Below are 25,372 nucleotides of genomic sequence, written 5' to 3'. Positions count from 1 at the left end.
AATAATAACAGCACCTTCTGTGTGCTCGGACTGGTCTCACATCCACCACTCAGTTCATGCTCACAGCACCTCTAGGGGTTGGCTCAAGAGGGGGAAATGGGAGCTCAGGAAGGCAATCAACCTTGCCCTTGATCACACAGCTCAAGAGTTAAAAGTGAAAAACAGGCCTCCCAACTCCCAGTCCAGCTGGGCAGTGATCTCTCCCTGCATCAAGGAAGTAATGTTGTGAGAATGAAGTGGCAGCTGTGAACCCCTCAGGAGCCGCCAGGTGAGGCTGAAGAGGACAAAAGGAGCTAGCCACTGCAGTCAGGCGGCGTGGTGTCTGGCAGGAGCCAGCTAGACATCTGCCCCTTCATCTGTTGATGGTGTCCACAGGGCCGCTGTGCCTAGCCGGGAGAGAGTAAGTTGCGGGTGGGTGCAGTGCACACTGGGTTTTATTGCTGGGCTCCCCATCAGATTTGGGAAGGGGCTCAGAATAGTAAAAGCACTGCAGTTTCCTTTAAAGAAACCGAGGGGGGGACCACTCAGAATCTGAGAGCTCTCACCTCTAGAATGCAGCCTGCTGGGGGCCAGCACAGGTGCAGACTCTCCAGAATGGGTCACCAAGGCAGCCCCGTGATGAGGGTCTTGAAGCCCCTCCAGTTGGAGGTAATGTCCGCCATCCCCCACAGCCATGGTCTGTGTGGCAGCTCTGTTCCTGCCCATCTGTTCTGCCTTGGTGACGAATGCCCTCCTGTCTGACTAGACTGTGGGTGCCTGAAGGGCAGAGAGCAGCGCATCTTGTTATCTGTTTCCTCAAGGGCCTGGCTCCTGTTCAGCACACAGCACTAAGTATAGAATAAATGTCTGATGGGATCCAGGTAGGACGTTTCATACCCACATCCCCAGGTAGGACATGAATCCTTCTATCCAGCCATCCCTCCTGAGCGCCTCCCAGAGGCCAAGCCCCATGTGAGCTGCTGGGTTACACAGCCTAGTAAAATTCGGCTCCTGCCCTCGGTGCCTCAGCACTCTCTTGCTGAGCGACAGGGATGGTGGCAGTCTGTGTTCTAGTCTTCCTCACGTGCGGACTGTGGTGACTCCGGTCGGCAGTGCAGGCTTCTGCACAAGCCTAGGGGAGGCTGCCCTGCCCTAGTCGCAGTAGGTAGGATGAAGGGCTGCTCCTGGATGTTCCCAAGCCTCTAGCAAGAGCATTCCTCATGCTGTTTTTGTGACCCAGCCTGTGGCCAAGAGCACTCCTACATCACTCTTGGCATAGGCACGGTGCGGAGGAGCATGGCAGAACCCCACTCCGGCCACCTGCCTCTCTCAGCCGGCCCGGGGTCCCAGCAGCCGGGAACGCGGGGCGGGGGTTCGCGCAGCTGCAGCAGCCTCGCGGAGCCGCATGTGCGCGCGCGCGTGCGCGGAGCGGGTGGGGAGGGCGGCGCGCGCCCCGCGGAGGCCCGAAGCTCTTTCCCACCCCTCGTGCCTCCCCTGCGATCCCTTCTCCCTGCGCGCCGTAGCCAGACCCACGTGTGCAAAATCGTGGTGTGTGTGTGTGTGTGTGTGTGTAGCCGAGGGACCTGTGCCCCGGGCCGGACAGGCCCCCGTGTGCATAGGGGGCGGCCGCAAGCTCAACTGCGAACGCGCTTCTGTCCCCCTGCAGTCCTGCCCAGACCTTTCCTCGGGCTTCCTTGCGTCGCTGGTACCTCCAGCCGTCCCCCTCGTCCCTCCGCCCCCTCTCTCGGGTGAAAGTGAGCAGCGCTTGCCGGTGCAGGTTCTGGCTCACCCCAGCGTCAGAGCGCTTGACATTTAGCGAGGGTTCGCGGCGCACTCGTGTAGGCACACGGCAGCACGCTAATCCTATTAAAGATATGGTGTCATTGGGGAAGGGGTGGGTCCCCTAGCGGGGCCGGGTAGGCCTCGCGCCCATTGGTCGAGGGCACAACGGGGCGGGGCCGAGGCCCCGAGGAGGGGGCTCCCGGCGGTTTCGGAGTCCGGAGTCGGGCTGGGATCGCGCCGGGAAAGCCCAGCGGTTGCAGCTGCGGCGGATCCCTCGGCACCGCCCGCCGCGCGCCCGGGCAGCCCAGGGCCGGCAGCAGCTCCGCAAAGTCGCGGAGCGAGAGGAGGCGGAGCGCCCGCAAAGTGGGGCTGGGCTGGGCGAGGTGTGCCCGGGAGCCGGAGCCCGGCGCCCTTCCGCCTCGCGTGGAGCGGCCGGTGCCTCCGGGAGGCGAGCGGACGCCCTGGAGAGAGACGCCGAATTGCAGCCTCTCCAGAGACGCTAAGTTACGCAGGCGAGCCGCTTCCCGGAGAGCGCTCGCGAGCGCGCGGACAGCCGCGCCGGGCCGCCGAGCCCTCCCGGGCCAGCCGGCCGACAGGCAGCGGCCCCCGGGCGCGGGGTTCGTCCGGGAGGGCGCCCCGGTGCACAGAGGGGACGTGCCCGGCCGGTGCAGAGAGGGGAGGTCCACCGGCCCGCCCGCAGCCCGCGCCCGACTGGGGCGCCCCCTCCGTCCCACACCGGGAGCGATGCCCCCCACCCCTCGCGTCCCCCGGGAACGAGGCGAGCATGGAGAAGTCGAGTAGCGAGGATTCTTCGATCCACCGGAGTCCATCTTTGGACAGCAAGGACTCGGACTTTGCCAAGCCGTCCACCTCGGGCCGCCCGTTCGGCCGCGGCTTCACGGCCGGCGCCTTCTACGGCACTGCGGGTTCCCGGGGCCAGAGCCGCGCCGAGGCCGGCGTTAAGACCGACAAGTACAATGCGCCCAAAGGCAGCAAGTACGTGGTGTTTTACCTGGACCTGTCCTTTGTGTTCCTCCTAGAATTTAAGAAGTGCAACATGGCCAGGGGCTGCCTCTGCTGCTTGAAGTACATGATGTTCCTCTTCAATTTGATATTCTGGGTAAGTCTCCGCTGATCTCTCCCTGTACCCTCCTCTCCTCTGCCGACCCTCGCGTGAATTCCCACTCCCTCTTCGGTGCTGCATTGCTCCGCGCTCTGCACAACGGTAAGTGTGTGCGTGCGTGTGTGTGCGTGTGTGTGTGTTTCAAAATCATTTTCTCCCCCCTCTTTCGTGCGTCTTTCTCTTCCTTTTTCCCTCTCCTTGGTGGCTGGAAGGAGGCTCCAACTTACCTGTCTTTCAGGAGAGAATTGCTCTACTCCTAGGAGGCTTGGCAAAGTTTGCCACCACCTCCTTCCCCTATGAGAAAACCCATGCTGGAAGTGCCTCCCATTGGGTAACCTGCGGCACTGGGAGTGGGGTCAGAATTATTAACAGCTGTGACCCTGAGTTAGCCATAGGCACAGGTGAGGGTGGCTTTCTGAGTTTCTTCTTGTATTCCTCCTGAATGCACAAGAATGCAGGATTTTATGGGAGTGGGATAGTGGAGGCGGGCATAGAGGTTAAATCCTCCCACTCCTCTCCGTGAATCCAGAAAAGGAGGAGAGCCCCTGTCCCAAGCCAAGCCATGGACTTGCTTGCTAGCCCTCAGATATGCCCCCGAGTTAGGGCTTGTGTGGGAAGGAGGAGCATGGGGGATACCACCATCGGGCGGCTGGCGGCTGCTTTTGAGGGATTGCAGTGGGCTGGGCAGGGAGCGGGCTGGCCATGTGCTTCCAGGCTCCGGGAGCCCCAGAGACTGGTAAGGACAAAGGAGACTATCAGGGGTCCCCCTGTCCTTGGTGAGAGATTATTTTCTGGAGAAGGCTTTAGTGGGTGTGGCAGCTCAGAATTGTTTTCTGTCCTCTTGTGATTCTGGAGGCTGTGTGTGCAGAAGAAATACTAGTCGGGCAAATATGAAAACTTCTTAAATTCATCTCTGATTGTTCTTTCACCCTAACTGTTGTCTCTGCCTTTCCTCACCAGAACCCAGGCTCAGTCTGCACAGATGTTTGGCTCTGCCCCAGGGTCTGTCCTCCTGGCCGCCGGAGGCTGTCAGCTGCCCGTGGTCCAGGAGGAGCACAGGGGGGCAGGAGAAAGCCACTCAGAGTGAAGCTGGGTGGAAACAGTTGTGCTCTGGTGTTTAACTTTTGTGTGGAGTGACCCACTTTAGCTGAACAACTTTTTGGGGTGTGTATGCCTGGAGGGGGCGACTTTTCCCGTAGAAGGGAAAGCTCGGGGCCCGGAGGGAAGAAGACTGGCTTCTAGTCTTGGTTCTATGTTAGCTTCTTGTGGGACCTTGGGAAAATCACTTTATCCCTTAAGGACCTGTTGTGATGGTCTCCCTCAGTGTCTTTGCCTCATTAATTATGTGAGAACCTGGGGAGGGGAGGCACCCCAGTGCACCCTTGTCTTCTCTCTGGGGAGGGACGCCCCCTTCTGCTTCTTTTCCAGGAGACTGGTCTGGGATTAAGTGAGTTGGATTTCCCCATGTCTCCATGGGCTGGGCCCTGCAGCTGCTGCTGTTGGGATGTTACCTGTCATGTGGTTAGAGTTGTACGGAAGCTGGGGCAGACATTCAGATTGTTCTCTCGGGTGGCAGGTGGTGGGACCATTGGAATGTTGAGAACGACTTTGTAGCACCTTGTGGGCAGGTGCCTCCCTTGACTCACTGGCCAGCATCTGTCGGCCAAGTCCTGCTGTGAATTGCCCCGTGCCTTCGCATCCACATGAATGCTGTCTTTTTCATTCTTCACAGCTTCCTTCTCTTCCTTTTTCACAATCTCAACCTTCCCTTCTGTTTTGCCCCACTCTGCATATATTAACGCTTATGAGGAAGACCCTCCGGGATGCTGAGGGCCTTTGGTCTGTGACTCCCACTCAGTGGCTCCTCCCACCCCGCCACCTGCTGGTCAGAGTTGGTATAACAGCCCGTGGTCCCTTTCTTCTTCAGAATGGTCCTAACTTGGTTTGGGCACTTCCTCACAGGCTGGCACAGAGGTCTATGCCCTGCACATAGTAGGCACGCATTGTATGTTTATGAGTGAATGCATAGAGGGCCAGAAAAAAAGAAGCTGCAGCATGTTATGTGGTAGGGATTCCCAAGTCTCACTTGGTTGGGACAAGAAGTTAGATATCAAACTTGCCTCTGATAAAGGCTCTCCTAGCACCTTAGCTGTAGGGTGATAAGCAGCTCTTTTCATCTTCCTTTAAAAGCTTGGCAGAGGCTAATGGACTAGTTGATGAAATGTCCTTCCTTTATGGCCTATAGTGAGAGAACTTGCCGTCTCTTCCTAGTTAGAAGGTACCAACTATACTCTTTTACCAACAAGGGGCTGCTCTCTGCTGGTCTCTGACTTCTGATCACTTAATATTTTCAGAATTCCCATGATATGCTGTGAGCTGCGAAAAATTTGAGTCCTGAAGGCGGAGTTCTTTTATGCTAGTGGCATGTGATACAATGAAATAAAACACAGACCTTAGGAAAGATGGGAAATTTAGCAGGAGAGAAATGGATGCTTGTGTGTGTGTGTGTGTGTGTGTGTGTGTGTGTGTGTGTAAGAGTGTTTGCCACTGTGTTTTTTGGGAGGTGGGGGAGCAGGTGTAACAGGGTGTTAGCCAGGATGTGGGGATGGTGGGTCACTCTGTGAAGGGTTCCGGCAGGCAGGTGCTTGACCTGCTGTGGAGGAAGGAGCAGAGGAAAGAGCCAATAAGAACAGGAGGTGTTGAAGGCAGGTGGGTTGTGGATGAGGCAGGGTCCCTGGGATGTTGGGATGAGGTCGAGCCCAGCATCCTGGGACTGGGAGAGATTGTCAGGAATTATGTAGCTGTCACTTGATCTAGTCTTATGGCTCAGATCCCAAAAGAGGCTTTTCTGAGGCAGTAGAGTTGAACCTGAGGCGGGAATCAATAGAGTTCTTCCCATAGATCCCAGAGCCTACCAGGTAGTTCCCCAAACCCATTACTGCGCCACACCCCGCCTCCTCCCAGCCCACCGGGAGGACTCCCAGTGAGGAGGAGAGGTGGTGCTCTCTTACACTGCAGCCCCCTCGGCGTGCGCGTCCCTGGTTCCTTGCCACTGGGTGGAGCTGCTAGGGTATTGGTATTGGCGAGGGCTGGGTGACATCTTGGGGGGGCGGTGCAGGGTAGGAGGTAGAGCTGTGTGGCTGGCGCTCCTCCTCCTTAGTAAGGAAAGGGCAGGTGCATTACAGGCTGCTGGGTGCCTGCCTGCTGGTGGGGGTCCAGGTCTGCTCCTGGCACGGCTGACTCCAACCAGACAGTGCTAGCCGTGGTGGCACCCCAGTGCACTCTGGGAGTTTGGGGCGCCCAGGAGGGCAGCATTTCTGAGGGCCTGATATAGGTGGTGAGGGTAGAGGAGGGAGAGTCAGTGGTCACTCCTGACTGAGTTTTACCTCCTCTTTGTCCCCTGCATCCCCCACCCTGATTCTCAGGGACAAAGAGAATGCTGGCTTTTTGGTGTCAGGGAATGAATAGGAGGCCTGAATTGGGACAAAGTTTTTCTGTACTGAGGGTCCTCTTTACACTAATCACACTCACCCCAAATCATTTCTCCCAGCAGTGGAAACCATGTGGGGCATTTCCCCCAATCAGCCCATCTCTGGGGACTCCCAGGGCCCTCTGGTAGAATACTCCAGGTAGCAACTAAGTGTGAATCTCAGCCCCACCAGGAAGGTAAGGGAGGCTCAGGGCTTTTACCTATGAGTAGCGGAGATACAGTATAGGACTATAGTGGGCTGGAATGGGGACCTGTGAGTGCTAGAGGTCCATGGACAGCAAATCATGATCCCAGCCCAGCTCCTCCAACCCGAATCAAGTTACTGTCTGATGTGGAGGGGCGGGGGTGGGCTGGGGTTGCTGGCATAATTGCCCCTCAGGATAATGGTCACTTTTCATGCTTGCCAGCAGAGCTGTCCCATCACTTTAGATCATGGCTGTCAGGGCAGTGACATTCTGGCCCCACTGGAAATCCTGGTCCTTGTGGATCACCCCCTTGTTAAAGGCCAGTTAGCTGCAGAGGCGGTGTTCAGTGTGCCTGCTGGAGCAGGGCTGCCAAGGGCAAGGTGCGGATGGGCACCCTGCTTATCCTCCCATAAGTGGGGTCAGGCCCCACTCCGACTGTGCACTGCCTTTGGGGGCAGGCAGCCTGTCCAGGCCTGTCTAGCTGTGATGGTGGCATGTTTTCGGTACTGGATTGGCTGAGTTGTGAGTGCCTCTGTGACTTCAGACTGGGTTCTGTGCACAGTTGGTGTTGGATGCCCTGGGGTGTTATAAGAAGTCTGTGGGGTGCCTTCTATCGGAAGTGGTGAGTGGGCTTGAGGGGACCCAACATGGGGCTGAGGTTCAGACTGGCCTCTCCATGCAGAGGAGACACAGGCTAAATTGGGCAGTGAGAGGCACTGAGGGGCTTCCCAAGTGCCCAGGTGGGAGGGACTCAGGCTGCCTCCCTGGAGGGCTGCTTGGTAGATCTTTAGGGTGGGTCAAGCATGCCTCTGCTTGGGGGTAGGGGGACGATGAAGGGCCTGGTAGATACTCTGAGACCGCTGGAATGTGGCTACAGGGAATGCCAGCTTTGTGCTCGCTTCCTTTCCAAAGCATTAAAAATTAAACTTCCTTGTCTTAATATCTATTTTTAAATCATGTCAGAGCCAGCACTGGTGTCAGTCAAGAGGGGGTGGGGAGGGAGGAGGGTAGAGAAAGAAAGTCCCCGCTGAAACAGGACAAGCAGCTCTCCTTACTAAGGAAAGGGCCACCAGGCCTCCAGCTGGCCCTCCCCCGCATCTGCCCCATGCGCCTGGCTGCCCTTGGCTGTACTTGGCGGTGGCTCTGCAGCCCTAGGCCTTGTGTGGCTTACTAGGGTGTTGGGGTCCCAGTTGAGTCCATTCACTCACGCCACAACTATTTACTGAATGCCCGCTGTGTGCACAGGAGCCTGCAGTTGCTGAGGACAGGGGCTGCCTGGGTTCACACAGGCAGATCAGTTTTCCCGTGCCAGGAAGTCGTGGAACCAAGAGGTCATCTGGCTTGTCCTCTGCTGGGCATTTGAACACAGGGCTGCCAAGGGAGCGGTGAGGAGGGAGGGGCAGCATTCTGGGGTGGAGCCGCAGCATCCTGGGCCTGACCTGCTTGTCCATTCCTCTCCCCCACCCGCATGGTTGCTCTGACCCCCCCTCTCTAGAATGTTTGCTCCCGTCAGAATGAAGAGGGAGACAAAAACAGCCTCAGGTTTTCTTTTTTCTTAGTTTGGAAACAAGAATTAGTGAATCATGTGGCTTTTCTGTGTCTTCAGTTGAAAGGGCTGATGGATGCTCTGTGGCCATTGTGTACCATGTGCACTTATTGAGCACCTGCTGTAAGCCAGACCCTTGAGCTGCTTACAGTCCCATGGAGGAGTCAGACATATAAACCAATAGTTATAGTTGTGAGCAGCAGGTGCTTAATAGAGCTACTTAGCAGAGTAATCAATACTGCTTAATAGTGATGAGATAAAAAGATAACAAAATAGAGCATACAACCGCTGGATTTTGAAGGGTGAATAGGAGTTTGCTGATCAGATGAGACTCAGGGTCTGGGCAAGGGGAAGGGTGAGGAGAGAGAGAGCACAAGTGGGTCTGGAGCCGATGCCAGTGGGCAAGACAGAGCCTCCTGTCCATGAAATGGGCTGAACACAGAGAAACAGGCTGAGTGGTGCCCTTCAAGAGTGACTCTGGGTGGAGAGTCGGGAGTGGTTCTGAGGCTGAGGTGGCGCTGGCCTGCTGGAAAGTTGCACCAGCACATGGGGATGCCCTTCGGTGTGTTTCCAGGGTTCCTAGAAAAAGGCTATGCATGTTTCCAGCAGTGACCACTGTGACAGGTCTTGCTGTGCCACTCGGGCTGCAAGCTGTTGTGTAGGTAATCCAGCTTGCGAGAGATGCCCCCGTTTTCTCCCCCTTATGGCCTCTCTCTTCCAGCTGCGATATGCCCGCTTATTTGGTTCCAGTTAGGAAGCTTTGAAGCCAAGCTAAACCCGTCGGGCAGAGTTAAGTCTTCTGAGCCAGCTTTGTCCCTGCTCACATTTGAAAGCTAATCTACCAGCAGAAGTGGTGGGGGTTGGGGTCTGATCCTGGCAGGGACATTGAAAATGGCACGCGGTCAGGCGGGTGAGCAGATATGCTGCTGCAGGGAGCAGCACAAGGTTGAAATCTGTCTGCCCCTGCTCTTTGTCTAACTAGCTGAGACTGGGGAGGAAATCCGAAGGCTCCTCTCACTTAGCGAGTCCCTAGTTCCATTCAGATGGGGGCTCCCTTCTCTTCCTGTGGGCCCCAGCAAACTTTGAAGCCTCTCAGGAGAACCGAAGAAGCCCTTGGGAAGGAAGGCCGCAGGGTCTCCAGTCTTCTCCCTTGTGTTGGCAGGTTACCTCCTCAGTCCCATGCAGGAAGGCCATTCTTGTGGCTGGTGGGGGTGGGTGACTAGCCAAGGAGCAGAGACAGGGCTTTTGCCTTCAGAGAGCTTTCTCTCTGCTCCATTTCTTCACCAGGGTGTGCATTCACATCAGCCAGACGGCTTTTTACATGAACAGCTTCCACAGTTCCTCCTCACCCTCACTAAGTTGGAGTCTGCAGGAATGAGGTCTGTGTTTTGAAGGTGTTCGAAGTTCTTGTGGTGCCTGGTGACAACACTGGCTATCTTACAGGGTTGCAGTGAGGCCCACATGAGGTCATGCATGCATCATGGACATGTACTGCTCAGCAGACTGCCTGGCATGTCAGGCTCCAGGAAGAGTAGCTGCGCTTGGTATCACTGCAGTTCCTCCTGTGAGAGCATATGAACAGGAAGTTAGGAGCCCAGGGCTGCTGCATGGAAGCATGGATGCTAGAATGATGCTGCGGGCCAGGGCTTCAGAGCCCTGGAAGGAGCCCCAGGCTGGGGGTTGTTCTGAAGGTCTGATGGCCTTAGGGGTATGTGAGAGAAATGGGGAAGCAGGATGCCCAGGAAGATCTGTTGGAATGGAGGGTGGACATGGAAAGCGGTGGAGCAGGGGGTGGTCTCTGCCCCCAAGGCCTGAACGGCACCTGACACATTCTACACTTTCCTCTAGCCCTCCCAGCAGCCCCCTCCCACGGTGCCCCCTCCCCCCACCCTCTGGCACTCTTAGTGCCTCTGTGGGTATCAGACTCTGCTGGGCAGCTTGGCCTGAGACCTGGGCTGACCAAAAGACAGGGCACATGGGACTCCAGTCCAGGTCACCTCACCACCCAGAAACACAGTCATTTAAAGTTTTTTCAAATTGTGAACTATATCAAACGAAAATTCATGCAGCTTAAAAAATGATAAAATGGACATGTACCCACTACCTAGCTTAAGAAACAGTATTACGTATCCCCGTGAAGCCTGTGCATCCCTCCCTGAGCACGCCCCCAACGTCTCCCCGAGAGGGAAGGACATACCTTGAGTTCTGCATGAAACCAAGTCCATGTATGGAGGCTTCCTTAAACACCACGTCATTTGGTTTGGCTTATTTTAAAACTTTTGATAGGTGGAATCCTTCTGAATGTATTTTTAAGACCCAGCATGGTGTTTCTCGGTCTGTGCATGCTGACAGGTGTGGCTGCAGTGCGCTTGTTTTCAGTGCTCTGTAGGATTCCATCCCATGAATGTGCTGCAGTGTGCTCTTCTGGTGATGAACATTTGGGTTATTTCCTCTTATTTTTAAACAGTGCTTCTGTGTACATTCTTGTTTAAGTCTCCTGGTGTATACATGCCACGTTTCTTTAGGACAGTGCTTCTGGAAGTATCTGTGGTGAAGGACCAGCTTTTAAATTTCCAGCTTTCAGAGTGGTCCTGCTGTACGTGACTAGTCCATAGCTCACAGCACCTGTGACTCACCTGATACGCTCAGCCACACCTGAGTGAATCAGCTGATTGTGTGCTGGGGTGTTCTGGCAATATCAAATTGCTGAGCAGGTTTTCAAGTATTAGGTGTTTCCATGGACCACACTGTGAGGAGCACTGCTCTAGGTATACAGCAAATGGCATTGCTGAGCTTTAGGCTATGTGCATTTCAGCTTTACTAGATAATGCCAAATTGTTTTCCAGCGTGGATGTATCAATTGATGTTTCCACCAGTGGAAAGTCAGTTGAAAATGGAAAGTTTTGGCATTCTCCAATGCAGTGGGTATAAAGTGCTATATTATGATGGTTTTAATTTGCATTTCTCTGATTATCAGTGAACATTTTTTCATGTTTATTAGCCATTCTTTCCTCTTCTGTGAATGCCTGTTTATGTCTTTTGTCCATTTTTCTATTGAGTTGTTTGCTTTTCCTTAATTTTTAGGAGTTTTATTTATACTTTGCAAACAAAGTTTATGGCTTCCAGTTTATAGTTTTTTACTCTCTGCATGGGGCCTTTAGATAAACAAATTCTTTATTGTAATATAGTCTGTCTTTTTATCCTGGACAGTGCCCATTACAACATAGTCAGCACTCACAAATTATTGAATGAATGAGTAAATGACTCAAGATGAGTTCCTATATTTATTTCTGAAAGTTTTTCTTTTTATGTTTAAGTCCTTAATATGCCTGGAATTTATATTTGTGTATGATGTAAGATAGGGCTGTGAATTTTTCCCCCTGTGTAAGTACCAGTTGTCCTAGCCGGGGTGACTAGCCCACTTTTTCTGTTGTCGACCAGTACCCCGAGGGGAGACAGTGGGAAATGAAGAAAGACACAATCTGTTTCATGGGATCAGGAGTACCCTGCAGGCTGCTGGCCTGCAAGGCATCTTAGTTTAGTTTACGTTCCTTTTTATAAGCCAGTGAAAATAACAAATCATATTGATTAAATCAATTATATCTGCCACCAAGCTATTTATAGAACAAAACATTTTCAGCTGCCACGGTGCTAGAAGATTCATAGCTAACTGCTTATCAACAAAATAAGAACATAAGTTTCTCGTTTACTTCCAGGGTCCTGGGTTCAATCAAAGGTCAGACCTCAAAGGGAGGGAGAAGGGGGAAGTAGGCAAAAGGGATGCCAGCCTTGCTGGCTTCCCAAGAATAGCAAGGACTTTGTCAACTTGCTTATTCAGTACCCCACACTTTCCCCATAGACATGTAGTGCTGCCTGTATTTCCACGTACATCTGGGTCTTTTCCACTGGACTATTAATCTCTCCCAGTGCCACGCTGTGTGAATTACTACAACTTTATAATAGGTCTTGGTATCTGGTAGGGCTTATCCTCCCATCTTCTGCTTTTTCAAGAGTGCTTTGGCTGTTTTGGCCCTTTGTTCTTTTGAAAAAAATTTGGAATCAATTTGTTTAGTTTCCCCCCAAATCAATCAATTAGTCCTCCTCCCTGTTGGTGTTCTGATTGACCTTCTATCAAATCTATTGATAAACTTGGGGAGAATTGCTGTCTTTGTATTTCTATTCACGAACACGAATTGTGTTCTATGCTAGTGTTTCTATTCATGAACATGGTATGTCTCTCTACGTGTTAGGCCCTCTTGAATGACTTCTGTAAAGTTTTATAATGTTCTTCATGAAGATATTACACATCTTTTGTTACAAAAAGATTTCTTATCTTCTGTTCTCTGTCACCGCCTGCTCTCCCCAGGGTTCAGCTGAGCTCTGTGCATAGGCTGCCCTTGCGTGTGCAGACCTGATGAGTGAGTGAGCACTCGGAGATAGCCAGATAGTCCTCCAAAGGGCACGTATTTGGTGCTGAGTGCTCTCACTTACTATGGAGGGCAGAGTGTTGGAATGGCCATGCCCAGCACCTGCCATTCATCTTCTGATCAGAGCAGGCTTTTATGGAGCAGGTGGGCTCTTCAGGGAGTAATTTGAAGGGCGGAAAGGAGAGGGCTGAAGGATGGAAGACGTATAGCTTGTGGTCTGTCGGGTGAAGGGATTGTGGACAAGCAGAGAGAGTGGGGAGGATGGAGGAGAGGGGCAGGAGAAATAAGGTGATATTGGAAGCCAGGGAAAGGGGCTAATGCAAAGGGCCTTGACCCAAATCGGTGGCATGCAAGGAGTTGCTCTGGTAGAGCCGTTTGCTGGCCGAAGACTCCTTTTCATGACGGCACTTTAGATTGTACCGGGAATGGTGTCAGAGACCACCAGGTGGGGGACGGTCTGGAAACACGGCCATGTGACTGGATGGTCAGCTCAGGGAGTCTCTTTGCAGAGGTCTCTGAGGAAACTGCAGTTGCTGGCGGTGAGGGTCCTCAGCCTTCTCTTCTCCACACAAGGAGGTCGGGTATGCTTGGAAGCCTGACTCTGCCGCCACGCTCTCCAAGGAGGATTCCTCCGCTTGTTGGCAGGAAGCGTGTAGGACCCAAATCAGAGTGACAGCTTGTCAGGCTGATGAGCCTGGGCCCTGGGCATGTGTCCTGTGATGTCTGAGCCATTTAGGACACCATCGTGACTGGTCCATGGCCTGAAGGCCTGGTTGGGGAGGAGGTTGAAGACCCTCAGGAGAGGGCAGGTGGTGGGGAGGGAAAGGAACGTGCATGAGCAGCCAAGTGCCCGAGATGCTCTGAGTCCCCATCTCTCCCGCTTCCAGCACCCTCCACCTGCCCCTTCCCGACCTGCCTGCTGGGAGGAGGGGGTTCTGTGTGAACAGTGCATGTTTCACAAAAGCTGCTCTGGAGAAGGCTGCGGGTCTGAATCAGGACCGTAGGAGGAATATTGACGAGATTCTCAGCACCACCAATCAGCTTTCTCTCTTCCCTGCCAAAGGCAGGCTCCTCACAGCTTGTGGGGGTTGGGCGGGGCAGGGCAGGGCTGCACAGCCCCTCCTGCAGCCCAGGAAATCCTGGGGCGCCCTGTGGCTCCTCCTGCGTTTCCTCCCACTTCTGTCCTGCTTTCATGTCAGGGATATGCCAGCTAACTCAGTTGTGCAGGGATCAGAGTGGCAGCGTGGAAAGAGCAGGGGCTGTGTGACCCTGGGCAAATGACTTTCCTCTCTGGGCCTCTGTTTCCATATCTGGAAAATGATGGACTTGGAGCAGCTTATCTCCAAGGTCCTTCAGGCTCTGACATTCTGAGGTTTTATGCATCTCTTTTGCTCCCTTTGTGTTTTCCAAGAGCTGATGGTTACTGAGATACTTTATCTTCCTTCATCCTCATGTAGCCCTGGTAGAGTTATGGATCAGGGATGATCCCTTTGTCTCATAGGGGGAAACTGAGGCCCAGAGTGAGGGGAGGACCCACTGACCAGGACTGAGTGTGTCCTTGGTGCGCTGGGATTTGCTGCCTGGATGTCACAGAGCTGCCCTCGATTGTGTTCTGCCCACGGGCAGGAGCTCCTGGGTTCCAAGCTGAACATACCCCTGTGGGCTTTGACTCCTTGGACCTAGGTTTCCTCGTTTAGTGGGAGGGAGAGAATCTTCCCTAATACCCTGTTCCCCACTTCAGGGTAGGAAGAAGTGGAAGTTGTTTCTTGTCTGAGCAGGAGAGGAGGACTCCGTGACAGCAGCAGGAAGTTGGTTTTAACCTCCCCTCCCCACCTCCCCCTCCTGGAAGGGCTGTCACACGCTAAGCAGGTAATGAGGGGGTGGGCTGCTTTGTTAAGTACCCTCACCACAGAGCAGCTCAGCACCTTGTTTGACACACAGAGCTGTCGTGGCTCCCCTCCTATTGTTAGAAGCCTTAATTATGATCGTTCCAATTCCTCCCTCCAGCAGCCATCATTAGGAAGAGCGGTCCTGCTCCTTCCGGCTCCCCAACGCCGCCCCCCTACAGTGTCTTCACTGTTCCCTTGTACCCTGTCGCCTCCTGCCCCGACTCTCCCCTCTTAACCACCCCCTTCTATCTAGGACAACCCTGGGACGCCCCCTTCCCCTGGCCCTAGCTTGTACTCCTGGCTGCCATCCTTTTAGAAAACACCCCCCACCCCAAAAAAACCCCACTTAACTCATGGCTCAAAGCCAGAGATGCTTCCCCTTCAGTGTTGCCTCTTAACCGTGAATTCGAGAAACTTCACTGCACCCTCTCCCCGTGGTGGCGAGGATCAAAAGCAAGGGAAGGGTGGGTGTTATAAACCGGGAAGTACCACACACGCTCACGAGCATTGTTTTTTAATTGCGCGACTCAGTTTACCACAGCTGTTCACTGCCCTGGCTGCATTCTCCTTTCCTCCGAAAGCCCCTGCCTTTGTCCTTTCTGTGACGTCAGGGGGAACATGGGGCAGCCCTGAACTGGAGTGAGAAAGCCTAGGGCTCCTCTACAGCTCTGCCCTTGCCCCCTGGGAAGATCTTTGACTCCACTTTCTCATCTGTGAAGCGGGAATCAAACCCTAATACTTGGCTGGCCAGCCTGGGAGAATCGTCAGGAGGATACAGTGAAATGGTCATGCAAGTACTCTGAAGTCTGCAAAGGGTTCTGCTAATATAAATCGGGGTATTTTGTTCTCCTTTTTGCAACTTCCTGTTGTCTTCTGTGTCTGTTTCTGTCGCCACCTTTCCAGGGGCCCTAAAGCTGCCCAGTGGTTTATTCCCTGGAGCGTTTCTCCAGCAGGTGTGTGTCTGGGGCTGTGACCGTGGTTCCTGCAGTTGTCTGCCAAGACACCCATGGCGCCTGATGCCTCAGGGAACCCCACCCATGGGCTGTCCAGGAAGTGTGGTGGTGGGAGATGACCGTCGTTAACTCCAGCACACCTTCCTGCCTGCCCGAGTCTGTCAGAGGGGAGAACATGGGTTGGCCCTGTGCAGATTCCTCAGGGACTGCTCTGTCTGACTTGTCCAGGCTCGTTCTTTCTGTCTGGTGTTTCCTGTGATGACCATAGAAAACCCTTCTTGTCCCAGGATCATGGAGAGGGGGCTCGGTGTTCCCAGTAGCTGATCCACTATCCATCCATCATGTTGCTCTGGCCTCAGTGCCCCCCACAGTCCTGGGCTGGGAAGCACCCTCTTCAGGTCAGGGTGTCCCCTGCCTGCCCCATGGTGCTGATCTCGCTGCAGGAAGTCTGGTGCTCTGGCTGGCGTGATGGGAGCTGGAGCACGTTTGCTTGCTTGGGTCTCTCTGCCCTGTGGGGATCCTCCAGCCAGGTGTGCCTTCCTCTGACTGCTTGAACCACCAGGTGTGGGAGTGGTGTGGGGGCGGCGTCAAGTGGGGCTCTGCCCTCGGCTGGCCACTGTGGGTCCAGGCTGGCACTCGGGGTCAGGCTGGTAGGGGGGAGTCTGTGTGGAAGCAGATTGGGTGGTGTGAGCTTCCATCCCATCTCGACCAGTATTTTATACCATCTCTGAGGCATCTGAAGACTTTTCAAACATGTCTTCTCCTCAGTCTGTTTACTAGAGGGTGACAGCCTTATTTTGCTTTCAGAGAGAGACTGAGTTATAGAGAGGGAGGGTACTGTGTCCAGTGTCCCGGTCACACTGGGAATGATATCTGCTTGGCTGTAGTGGAACCCTCCAGAACCACCTGATGCACATGGAAACCCATCTGTCCTAGGTGTGGTCAGGAGGGGGTCCTGGCTGCCGAATCCAGCTCTGTGGATCCTGAGGGCTCAGGTGCTGCCCCTTCCCTGCATCCCAAGAAAATCCATGGGGTTGGCTTCTCCATAGAACCGTGGGCACCCTGGGGAAGTGGGACCCTCCTTTGCCAAAGCCACGGCTTCCAGCCTTCCGACATGGATACCCATGTCCCCTCGCTATGGTAGACTCTGAGGAGTCTTCTCCTGGGTGGCCAGGCCAGGCCACTGTCCCCAGGGCCCACTGTCCTGGCAGAAGCCAAGCTCCCAGAATGGGCCTCTGAAATGTGATTGGGGAACAGCTGGGAGGAGAGACCCATGGGTGGAGGGACTGAGAGACGCCTCTCAGAGGGCAACCCATAGCTGTGCTGTTTAATTTACTGGAGTTATTTTTCCTTGTCTTTTTTCTCTCTGTCTGGTGTTCCTGTGTTAGTCTGTTCCTGTTGCTTATAACAGAATATCTGAAACTGAGTAATGTATAAAGAAAGTGAAATTTATTTCTTGCAGTTTTGGAGGCTGGGAAGTCTGCGGATCAGGAGGCACATTTGGTGTGGCTGCCTTCTGGGTGGGAACTCTCTGCAGGGCCTTGTGGTGACCAGGGTATCACATAGGGAGAGAATGGCAAGAACTCACCAGTCCACACCTCTGATAACTCATTACTCCATCCATGCACAGATTAATCCACTCACAAGGGCAGTCTTCACAGTCCAGTTACCTCTCAAAGGACCTGCCTTTCAAATACCATAATCGGGATTCCCACCCTGTTAGTACTGTTACAGTGCGGATCAAATTTCCAGTATGTGAACTTTTGGGGGACACATTTGATCCATAGCAGTTCCCAAACTTCTGTTCGTCACTCTCAGCCTTCTAGGTTCTCTTCATTTCATTGCATTTAGGAGATAATTAAAGAGATGAGCTTTCCACCTGCTCCTGGGACTGATGGCTCCCATCTTGGATGACCTCAGATGCGAGAGACTGAGGTTAAAGGCAGCCTTGGGTCCTCTATGGTGATGGCCAGTGGCTTGGTTGGGGGTTGGGCTTAGGTCTTGCATTCAAGGTGATACACAAGGAAGGGGGGGGTGGAAGCAGTTCCCCTGCATCCAGTACCTGGTTCCTGTGATCTAGCTGGGGAAGCTTTATCCAGAAGGATCCTGGCCAATTTTGTCGTGAATGAGCTATCTCCTTCCCCTCTCACATGCTGGATCTGTCTGCGATTCCTATGCCCGTGCTATGGGGGCAGCAGCAAGGATGGATGGACTGGTCTGTGAGAGGGGCAAGGGGAGTCACTCCAGACCTTCCACTGCTGTGCAGGTGCATCCCCCACGTCCCCACACTTTCCCCAGGAAACTAAGAGACTTTTTCCTTTGGGAGGAGGAGAAAACCAGAACCCATAGGGACTCCCTTGGCTTAGGTTGTCGCCCACCTGCACCCCTGTGCCCCAGCACCCAATAGTCTACCCCTTCCCTTCCTCCAGGGCTTCTCTAGCTGCCTGCCAATTTCTTTCTCTAGCGAAAGGTGATGTGTGGGGAGAGCGTGGGCTGCACAGACACACAGGTGGGTTTGATCTCCACGGTGCGATGCCAAGCGTGGCGCTCAGCTCTTAGAGCCTTGACCTCCTCGTCTGTGAAATGGGTTGGGAATAACTACTTTCCAGGTTGGTTCAAGAGGAACCAAAACACTGTGTGGAGATGCTTCAGTCCATTGTGTGTCACCTGCTGGGCAGCCAGCCACGCTCCCTGGCAGGGCAGCATGGGGGACATGTGTTCAGAACTAGGGTGTGGGCACCTGCTTTCTGTTCTCAGCCCCACTTCCTCAGCTGGGCTTTCAGTTTCTCTGGGCTTTGTTTTGGTGTTCTCTTCTGCAGACCTCCCCCAGCTTCCTTCAGGGCAGGGAGAGGACAGATGAGGGATGATGAGCTCACAGCGATGAGCACCTTGAGATCACAGCCGGCGATGGGGGAGGAAATAGAAGATGGGGTGTTCTGTGCTTTTGCAATGCTCCCCAGGGACTGCATGTTTCAACCATATTTGAAACCTCTTACTGAGTTCTCAAAAGGAGGGCCAGGAGGAGGTCCCCAGGGCCTGCATGTGCCAGACTAGCTGGGGACCTGTGGGGCTGTGATGGCCTTCTAGGCACATCTGTGGGGAGACTGGCTGCCCCACTTAGGCCTGGCAGAGGTGGAGTGAAAGATGAAAGAAGGACCTGGGAGTGGGGAGGAGGAGAGAAGGAAGCAGAGGGGGAAGGAAGGAGAAGGCATAGGGACGGCTGGTGGGTGGTACACACATGGACACCCTAGGTAGCCAGCCCTGGGCTGCTGAGCCACCTGGGGTGCCTCGGCGCCCCCCTCCCTTCCTCTCCACAGTGATTAAGATGTCACCAGCTGCCTGTGTTCTGGGCTCCACTGTCTCGCCACTGCCAATAACAGATGCATCTGGCTGGAATCTGGGTCATTAAAAAAAAACCCCTGATATTTATCTTCTTCCTTCACATCCTGGCTATGCATCCCCTAGAACGTAGCTGGAGCCCCCCAAAGAGGGGGCAGGAGGCATCGGGAGCCATGGTGGACGTTTCAGCTGTCAGGGCCACTCAGTCAGCCAGATGGCCGCCCTTGCTGCATGTCTGTTTTCTGTTGTGTCTCTGCTGCTGTGAAGTGGAGTCCCTAAATGGAGAGTGATGGGCCAGATCAAGGCTTTGTCTTGTGGGGTACCCCACATAGCCTGTCTTGTGGGGTTGTCGAGTGGGGTACACGGGAGTGTCTCAGCATGGCATTCAAGGAAGGATAGCTGTGCTGTAGGTTGTCCTGATTATTTTGTCTCTTGGGTAGCACCTCCTGAGGGACCGACATGCCAACCTCGAATGCCCAGTGCTGGGCTGAGCGTCTCCCATGGGACAGGGGAACAGGGCAGCACCTCGTGTGTCAGGAGCAGAGTCAGCCCTCTGAAGCCGAGATCCCTTTACAGATCATGAAGATGTGTTTGTACATCTCCCTGGGATTGGGAATGCAGATGAGCAGGAGAAATGGAGGGAGGGTGGAAGGGATGATAAAAAAAAGTGAGCGGATCTGGGAAGTTTCTTGAAAGAGGCCTTAGTAATAGTTGCTTACAGCAGCTACTGTTCCTGTGAGCTTGCACTGAGCTGGGCCCTGGTCTAAGCGCTGTACCCGTGTGTCTTAGTCTGACTGGTTCCAGAGCCGTCCATGATCCTCTCCACCATTTGCCCTGTACTGTCCCAGACTGGCAACAGACCAAGGAGTCTGACTTGCAGCACAGCACTCTCAGGGTTAGCAAGGCCCTCGGCGTCATCCCAGTGCCCTCCAGTGGGCACCTGCTGGTGGGCTGCAAGTTTCATGGCTAGGATGTGGAGGCTGAGCTCATTTCCTGTCTCTCTAGCAGCAGGCACACAGTCTGCAGCAGGGTAGCTCGGCAAGTGTTGGCCGAGGCGCTTCTTTGGAGCAGGCAGAGGTGACACTTTTGTTGGTCAAGCTGAACTGGGGCCATTTGCTGGAAGGTAGAGGCATAGGGGAGATCTGCAGAAGAACCTGGTATCCATGTGTTTCCTTGGGACTGACGGAAGGATCCAAGCTTGGAGACTTAGTCTTGCTCTCCTGGCCTGGTAGGATGTTGCTGGTCTGCTGAGTGGGGGCTGTCTCAGTATGTTATGAGACCTGCTTCCTGCCCCGTGGGGAAAGAGCACACTATACCACCCAGCAGAAGGGCCTCCGGGTGGGAAGGCAGGACCAGGAATGGCTGTCATTTCTGGGTTCTGCCCTTCAAAGGACAAGGCCCTGCCCATCTTGGATGAGGAACACTCTGGCCTTTTGCTGTGAGATGGTTCTTCACTCTGGAGCCATTCTTCACCCAGTGCTCTTTTCCTGCAAAGATGCAGAGAGATATTTCAAGTTGCCTTTTATGGCTCTATGACAGTGGAGACCTGGAGACTCAGAATCAGGCTGACCTTCTGCAAGTCTGCTGCTGGCTCTTGGTGGGTGGAGGAGGGGGAGAAGCCACAGGGAAGTGGGGGCTAGTTCACCACCACGAGCACACAGCCAGGACTTTCCAGGGCTCTCCGGATTGCAGGCAGTTGTTAGGACAGTCCTCTGGCACAGTCTGCTGGGACCACTCTCTAGGTTTCACACCCCATCCTTTATTCGTTCCTTCCCTCATCCATCTGTCCATCCATCCATCCATCCATCCTTCCATCCATCCGGATGCCTACTTATGCTGGGAAAGATGAAAACAAGGATGAAACAGTCCTTGCCTTGTCATGCTGAGCCTGCCTAGACTCACTAAGACAGATGATTTTGTATTAAAGGGAGGTGTTAAAGATATCTGAGCACCAAACTGAAGCTTTCTTGTTGATGTCATAAAACACGTTAAGGAACGCTAAACAAGAGTGTGTTGGAAAGAAAGTGAGCTCGTGCCTCAGGTGCTCGGTTATGGACACATTTTCTTAGAATGATGCAGGGTTCCCCACAGTCTTGTCCTGAAAATTCTTGGCATAAACTTTTATTGAATTTTTACTATGCTCAAGGCCCAGCCCTGGGCTTGGTCCTGCCAGGAGGCAGAAGGGAGGACCATGGCCACAGCTGCCCTGGGAAGAGGGGGGCGTGTGGATGGAGATCCCCACTTGCTGCACATAGGGCCCTGGCTCCAATCCAGGTGAGGCCTGGTTGGTCTTGAGTGTGTGACTTGTACTTCCAGAGTTGGGAGTAGCAGCAGATGGCAGGCTTGGAAACCCTGCCCAGCTTGGGCCATGATGGGGGCAGAGGGCTGGGTAGCAAGTGCCTGCTGGTTGTTATCATCACAAGTGTCCGTGCCCAAGACCTTCCCCTTGCCAGGCTAATGGGCCACCCAGCACCCCGTGGAGCTGCATCTGGATGGAATCGTAGGGGTCTGGGCTCTAGCCTCATCATTGTTCTCTAAGCCTGATGCCACACAGTGGTGATGCTGAGCAGACTGTGTGTGGAGTCCCATGTGACAGATGGCTCATTTTGTGTCCTGGCTCTGGAGGCCCATGTTCCTACCAAGAGCATGACTGATGCAGGGCCCTTTCTCCACTGGGCCTTTAATAAATATTAATTGGCAGTGAGGAACAGAGACTGAAGTTCACCTGTGCTGGCCTCTCCAGTTCTCGTTCTCCCACAATTTATAGCTCTCTACTTAAATCATCCTCTGGGCCCCATGCTGGGACGCAGGGCTGACCAACCTCTATGCCCACTGCAGGTTTTGTCCTACAGTGGGGGGCCTGAGGGGGCCCTCAGTCACAGTTCTGGCCATCCAGACCCAGCAGCCACCACCACATAGTGCATGTTAGGCCAGGGTGGAGAGATAGAACATGGGCAGGGGAGCAGGGCCCAGTGGGGGGTGATGGGCCTACAGGAGCCCCAAGCTGCCCTCCCCTGTCCATTAACTCTCCATTAGCATGCAGCAGTGGCATTGCCTCTAACAGTTTGATTTATGCCACTGTGGTTTTGCTTACAAATTAGAAGCCGCTATTGTGCTAAGTTGGCTTTAAAATCGATGCGGAGTAATTGCAGTACACGGGTAGTTGGACGACATTAACATAAGAAATGCGCTGTAGTCGTCATCCTTGGAACAAGCACGACCAATTACGGAGAAATTCCTCGCCCTTTACCCGGCTGATTTGAACGTCGCTCGCCGCCAGGGCCTCCTCTGGCATGGCCAGCCCTGGGTGGAGATGGTCACAATGGATGTGTCTGGAGCAAGCTGGGAACTGTCCTGTTGATGTCCCATGGAGGGTGGGGCAGGGCCTCATTTGTTTCAGGGTCTGCCCAGATCCCCCTGGCTTTTGTGGTGTGTTTTCTTCGTGGTTTGTGCTGCAGTGATGCTTTGGGTCTGGACTAACAGCCCGAAGAGCCTTCTTGCAGCACCGAGGCGACTGTGTGTGTCCGTGGTTTGGTTTGTCTGGGTCACTCTTGCCTTAGAGTAACAAAAGTTTGTCTGAAGTCATCATCCTGCACCTGGCCTTACTGTCTTCAGTCCATTGTTTCCCACCTATAAAAGGGGAAGAAGAATACTACTTGATGGCACGGGCCCAAGTATTGAATGAGAAAATGGGACTACACGTGTTCTTACCGCTGGAGCATGGGTTCTACGGGGGTGGTGGTGGAAGCAACAGCAGTGTCTTGTCAGGGGAATGACTAGCCTAGGGGCTGATGGGCGGCCAGGCAGCTGATGGTTCTCAATCTTCTGTGCACGTTGGAGTCACACGGCAGATTTAAAACAAAGTACTCGTGCTGGTTTCATCTTCGGAAATTCTGGTTCAGTTGGTTTGGGGGACATCCTGGCTCCCTGGGGGTTCTCATGGACAGCCAAGCTTGAAAACTGCCCCTAGTCCATTCTCTATCTTCACATGGATCTGTGCTTGCTAAGGTAGGACCTTAGCAATGTTAAAGATCTCTGTAAAAAAATTTGTTTTTCCAATTGATAGGTAGGAAGTTCCTCCTTTGATCTAGCCAGAATCCCTACTGCTTCAAATTTGGCCTACTCACCCTTTTGTTAGCTGAGATTTTTTTGGGGGGGGTGGCCATCCATCTCTGTATGTGGGAGGTATCAGGTGGTACTGTCCTTATTGGGAACATCCGGTTTCCCTTGGGACTCTTGCTGGCCTACAGATGGGACCGTGAGGCTTGTCTTGGGACGTGGCACAGGCTCACCAAGAGCTGTGCTGCTCTGCCAGATACTGCACCAGGAACCTTCACAGCTGGTGATGGGCCTGGAGCCCTTGGAGATCCGTACAATGCTGGAGGGGAGAATTCTGAGTGGAATGCGTCTGGCACTCATTTTTTACACATGAGGAGGCTAGGACCTGGAGAAGGACAGGGACTAATCACAGGAGAGGCAAGATTAGAACCCAGGCTGGGCTCCTGTTCAGGGCTGCTTTGCACACTGTGGCAGCCCAGCTGGGGCAAAGCAGCCCCTGCACAGTCTGGGAGCCTGTGCCCAGAGGGGCAGGGTTCATGCAGAGGACGCTGAGCGTCTGCTTGCACCCAGACACATGCACTGCACCAGGACGGCCGCGTGAGGGCTGGGGAATGACAGCTGTCAGGTCTGGTTGACGTCAGCGCAGGCCCCTGACAGATTTCCCAGTTCCGTCAGCTTCACTTTGGCAGCGCGCTTCCTGTCTGGCGAAGGCAGGTCCACATGAGACAGACTAGCCCGCCCTGGGGGTGCGGGTGGGCTGCTGGGGGGTGCAGAGCTATGGTCAAGGCTGCAAGGCAGTCATGGGGAGTGGTGCTTGTCCCCCTGGGCAGTTGGAGCTCCGGAATTCATTCATTTATTCATGCAGCCACTGCAACGTGAGTGCTGCCTTTGGTGTGTACCTTGGGTGGGACACAGGATCCTCTGAGGGGACATAGCTCTTGTGCTAGTGGAAAGAAACCAAGAATCAATCATCATGAGGTAGTGCGGTGAGATCTGTGTTGAGATAAACATGGAAAGCTGCATGAGCACCCAGCCTAAAGCCAGGGGACTCTGGCTATCCTCTGATCTAAGGTGAGTGCAGGTGACTGATTTCAGGCCAGGCCTGGCTTGTTCTGGTGCCTCTGGGTCCATAGCCCCCTCCAGGCCTGCCTAGGGAGCCCAGCAGTGAGGGGCCAGTGGAGACGCTGTCATACCTGTGCGCATAGGATAAGCCAGTCCTGGCTGCAGACTCTGGTAGCACTCTCTGTACCTTTCTTAGAGGTGCAGGCTACAGAGACCTGAGGCCTGGAGGGAAGGCTGTCACACTCAAGGTGGGCATGGCCGCTTCTGAGCAGATGCTGGTCTGGGAGCAGTTTTCAGGCAGCTGCCAGCCAAGGCGGGTTCCTGTGTGATGCTGGCCCATTGTCACATCCTCATGGGAAGATGAGCAACATGTTCCTGCACACTGCCTGACTCACATTTGGCTCCAGAGCTTGAAAGGGGTGGGGAGACAGCCCCCTCCCCTCCACAACAACAGGAAGACAGGGGCCCGGTAATTGCCTTAAGTCTGGGGAAGCAGAAGGGAATTTTTTCAGATAGGTTGTGCCTGTCAGAGGATCTGAGACTAGGGCCTGTCCCGAGCCCTGGGCCACCAGGCTGAATTTTCAGGACGGATGGACAGTCCTTTCTCAGCTGGAAGAATAAACCCATGCCAGGAGGACCCAGAGGACATTCACTTTGTGCTTATTCTACCTGCTGGGCCAAGCTGGAAGCCTGCTGGGGACTGTTTCATTTCTTCTGAAACCATAATCACCACACAGGACTGGTCAATATTGTGAGCCTGACTCAAGGCAGGAGAGGGTCAGAGTCATCGGGGGATGGTGACACTGGAGCAGAGTGGAAACTGGGAGAAGGGGGACAGGTTGCTCTGGCTGCGTGTGGGAAGGAAATGTGATGTGAGGATGAGGGGCAGCAGGAAGGGGAGGTGCACACAGCAGGAGAAACTCCTTTAGAGACCAGGGAAGGTTATCTGCCATTGCTGGTCTTTGTGCTTTGACAGCAAGAGAGTTCCCAGTTTGTCCACAAGTTCAAGAGATAGGTGAGGATACTTTTTAGGAAATGATTGGCTCTTGGAAGGTCTGAATCACATCTGGGCAGTTTTAGGAGGGCTCGTTCTTGAATCCTCTGGCCATGAGGGTCCTTAAAGGACTATCTCGTCCTTTTTCCTCCCTCTGGGTAGAGCGCTGACTGTTCTTTTCTCAGGTGTGGACAGTCCCAAGCCTTCCTAGGTGTGCTTGGATTTTAGGGCTCCCTCCTAATATGTGACCTGAAGCCTTCTTAAGGAGCTCAGAGGGTTTCCACACAGTAGCCTTGACAGGAGGGAGAGGCCAGATTATCCTCCCATTGACTAGTGGAATGCTGAGTACAGAGAGGGAGAGCCACGCACTTACCTGGCATGTGTGGGCGGCAGAGGCTGAGATTGAATCCTAGTCCTTCAGGGCTCTGCCTGTGCATACTCCAAGCCCTGTACTGCACTGTATCTGGCCCTATGTATGCTGGCAGTAAACACCACAGTGGCAAATGCGAATGATTGTTTAGTGGGGAAAATTAAATGCAAGAGC

General features: G+C 53.9%; 1 protein-coding gene across 2 annotated transcripts in view; it reads left to right on the top strand.

Moving 5' to 3' along the window:
- The window catches only part of TSPAN9 (tetraspanin 9), a 183,782-nt gene that overhangs the window by 103,407 nt on the left and 55,003 nt on the right, over positions 1-25,372 (top strand). The window contains exon 2 of one of the 2 annotated variants that reach the window (XM_063095159.1): positions 2,802-2,881. In XM_063095159.1, the coding sequence (XP_062951229.1) occupies positions 2,819-2,881 (63 nt within the window). In that variant the 5' untranslated portion in view covers positions 2,802-2,818. Of the gene's footprint in view, positions 1-2,343; positions 2,882-25,372 lie in introns of those variants that run through there. The other variant, XM_063095154.1, reaches the window with a different exon arrangement.

The sequence above is a fragment of the Cynocephalus volans genome, chromosome 1, assembly GCF_027409185.1.
Source record: "Cynocephalus volans isolate mCynVol1 chromosome 1, mCynVol1.pri, whole genome shotgun sequence".
In the NCBI taxonomy this organism is placed as follows: domain Eukaryota; kingdom Metazoa; phylum Chordata; class Mammalia; order Dermoptera; family Cynocephalidae; genus Cynocephalus; species Cynocephalus volans.
Note: the sequence above shows the minus strand (reverse complement) of the source record. Positions and strands in the feature narration are given on the sequence as shown.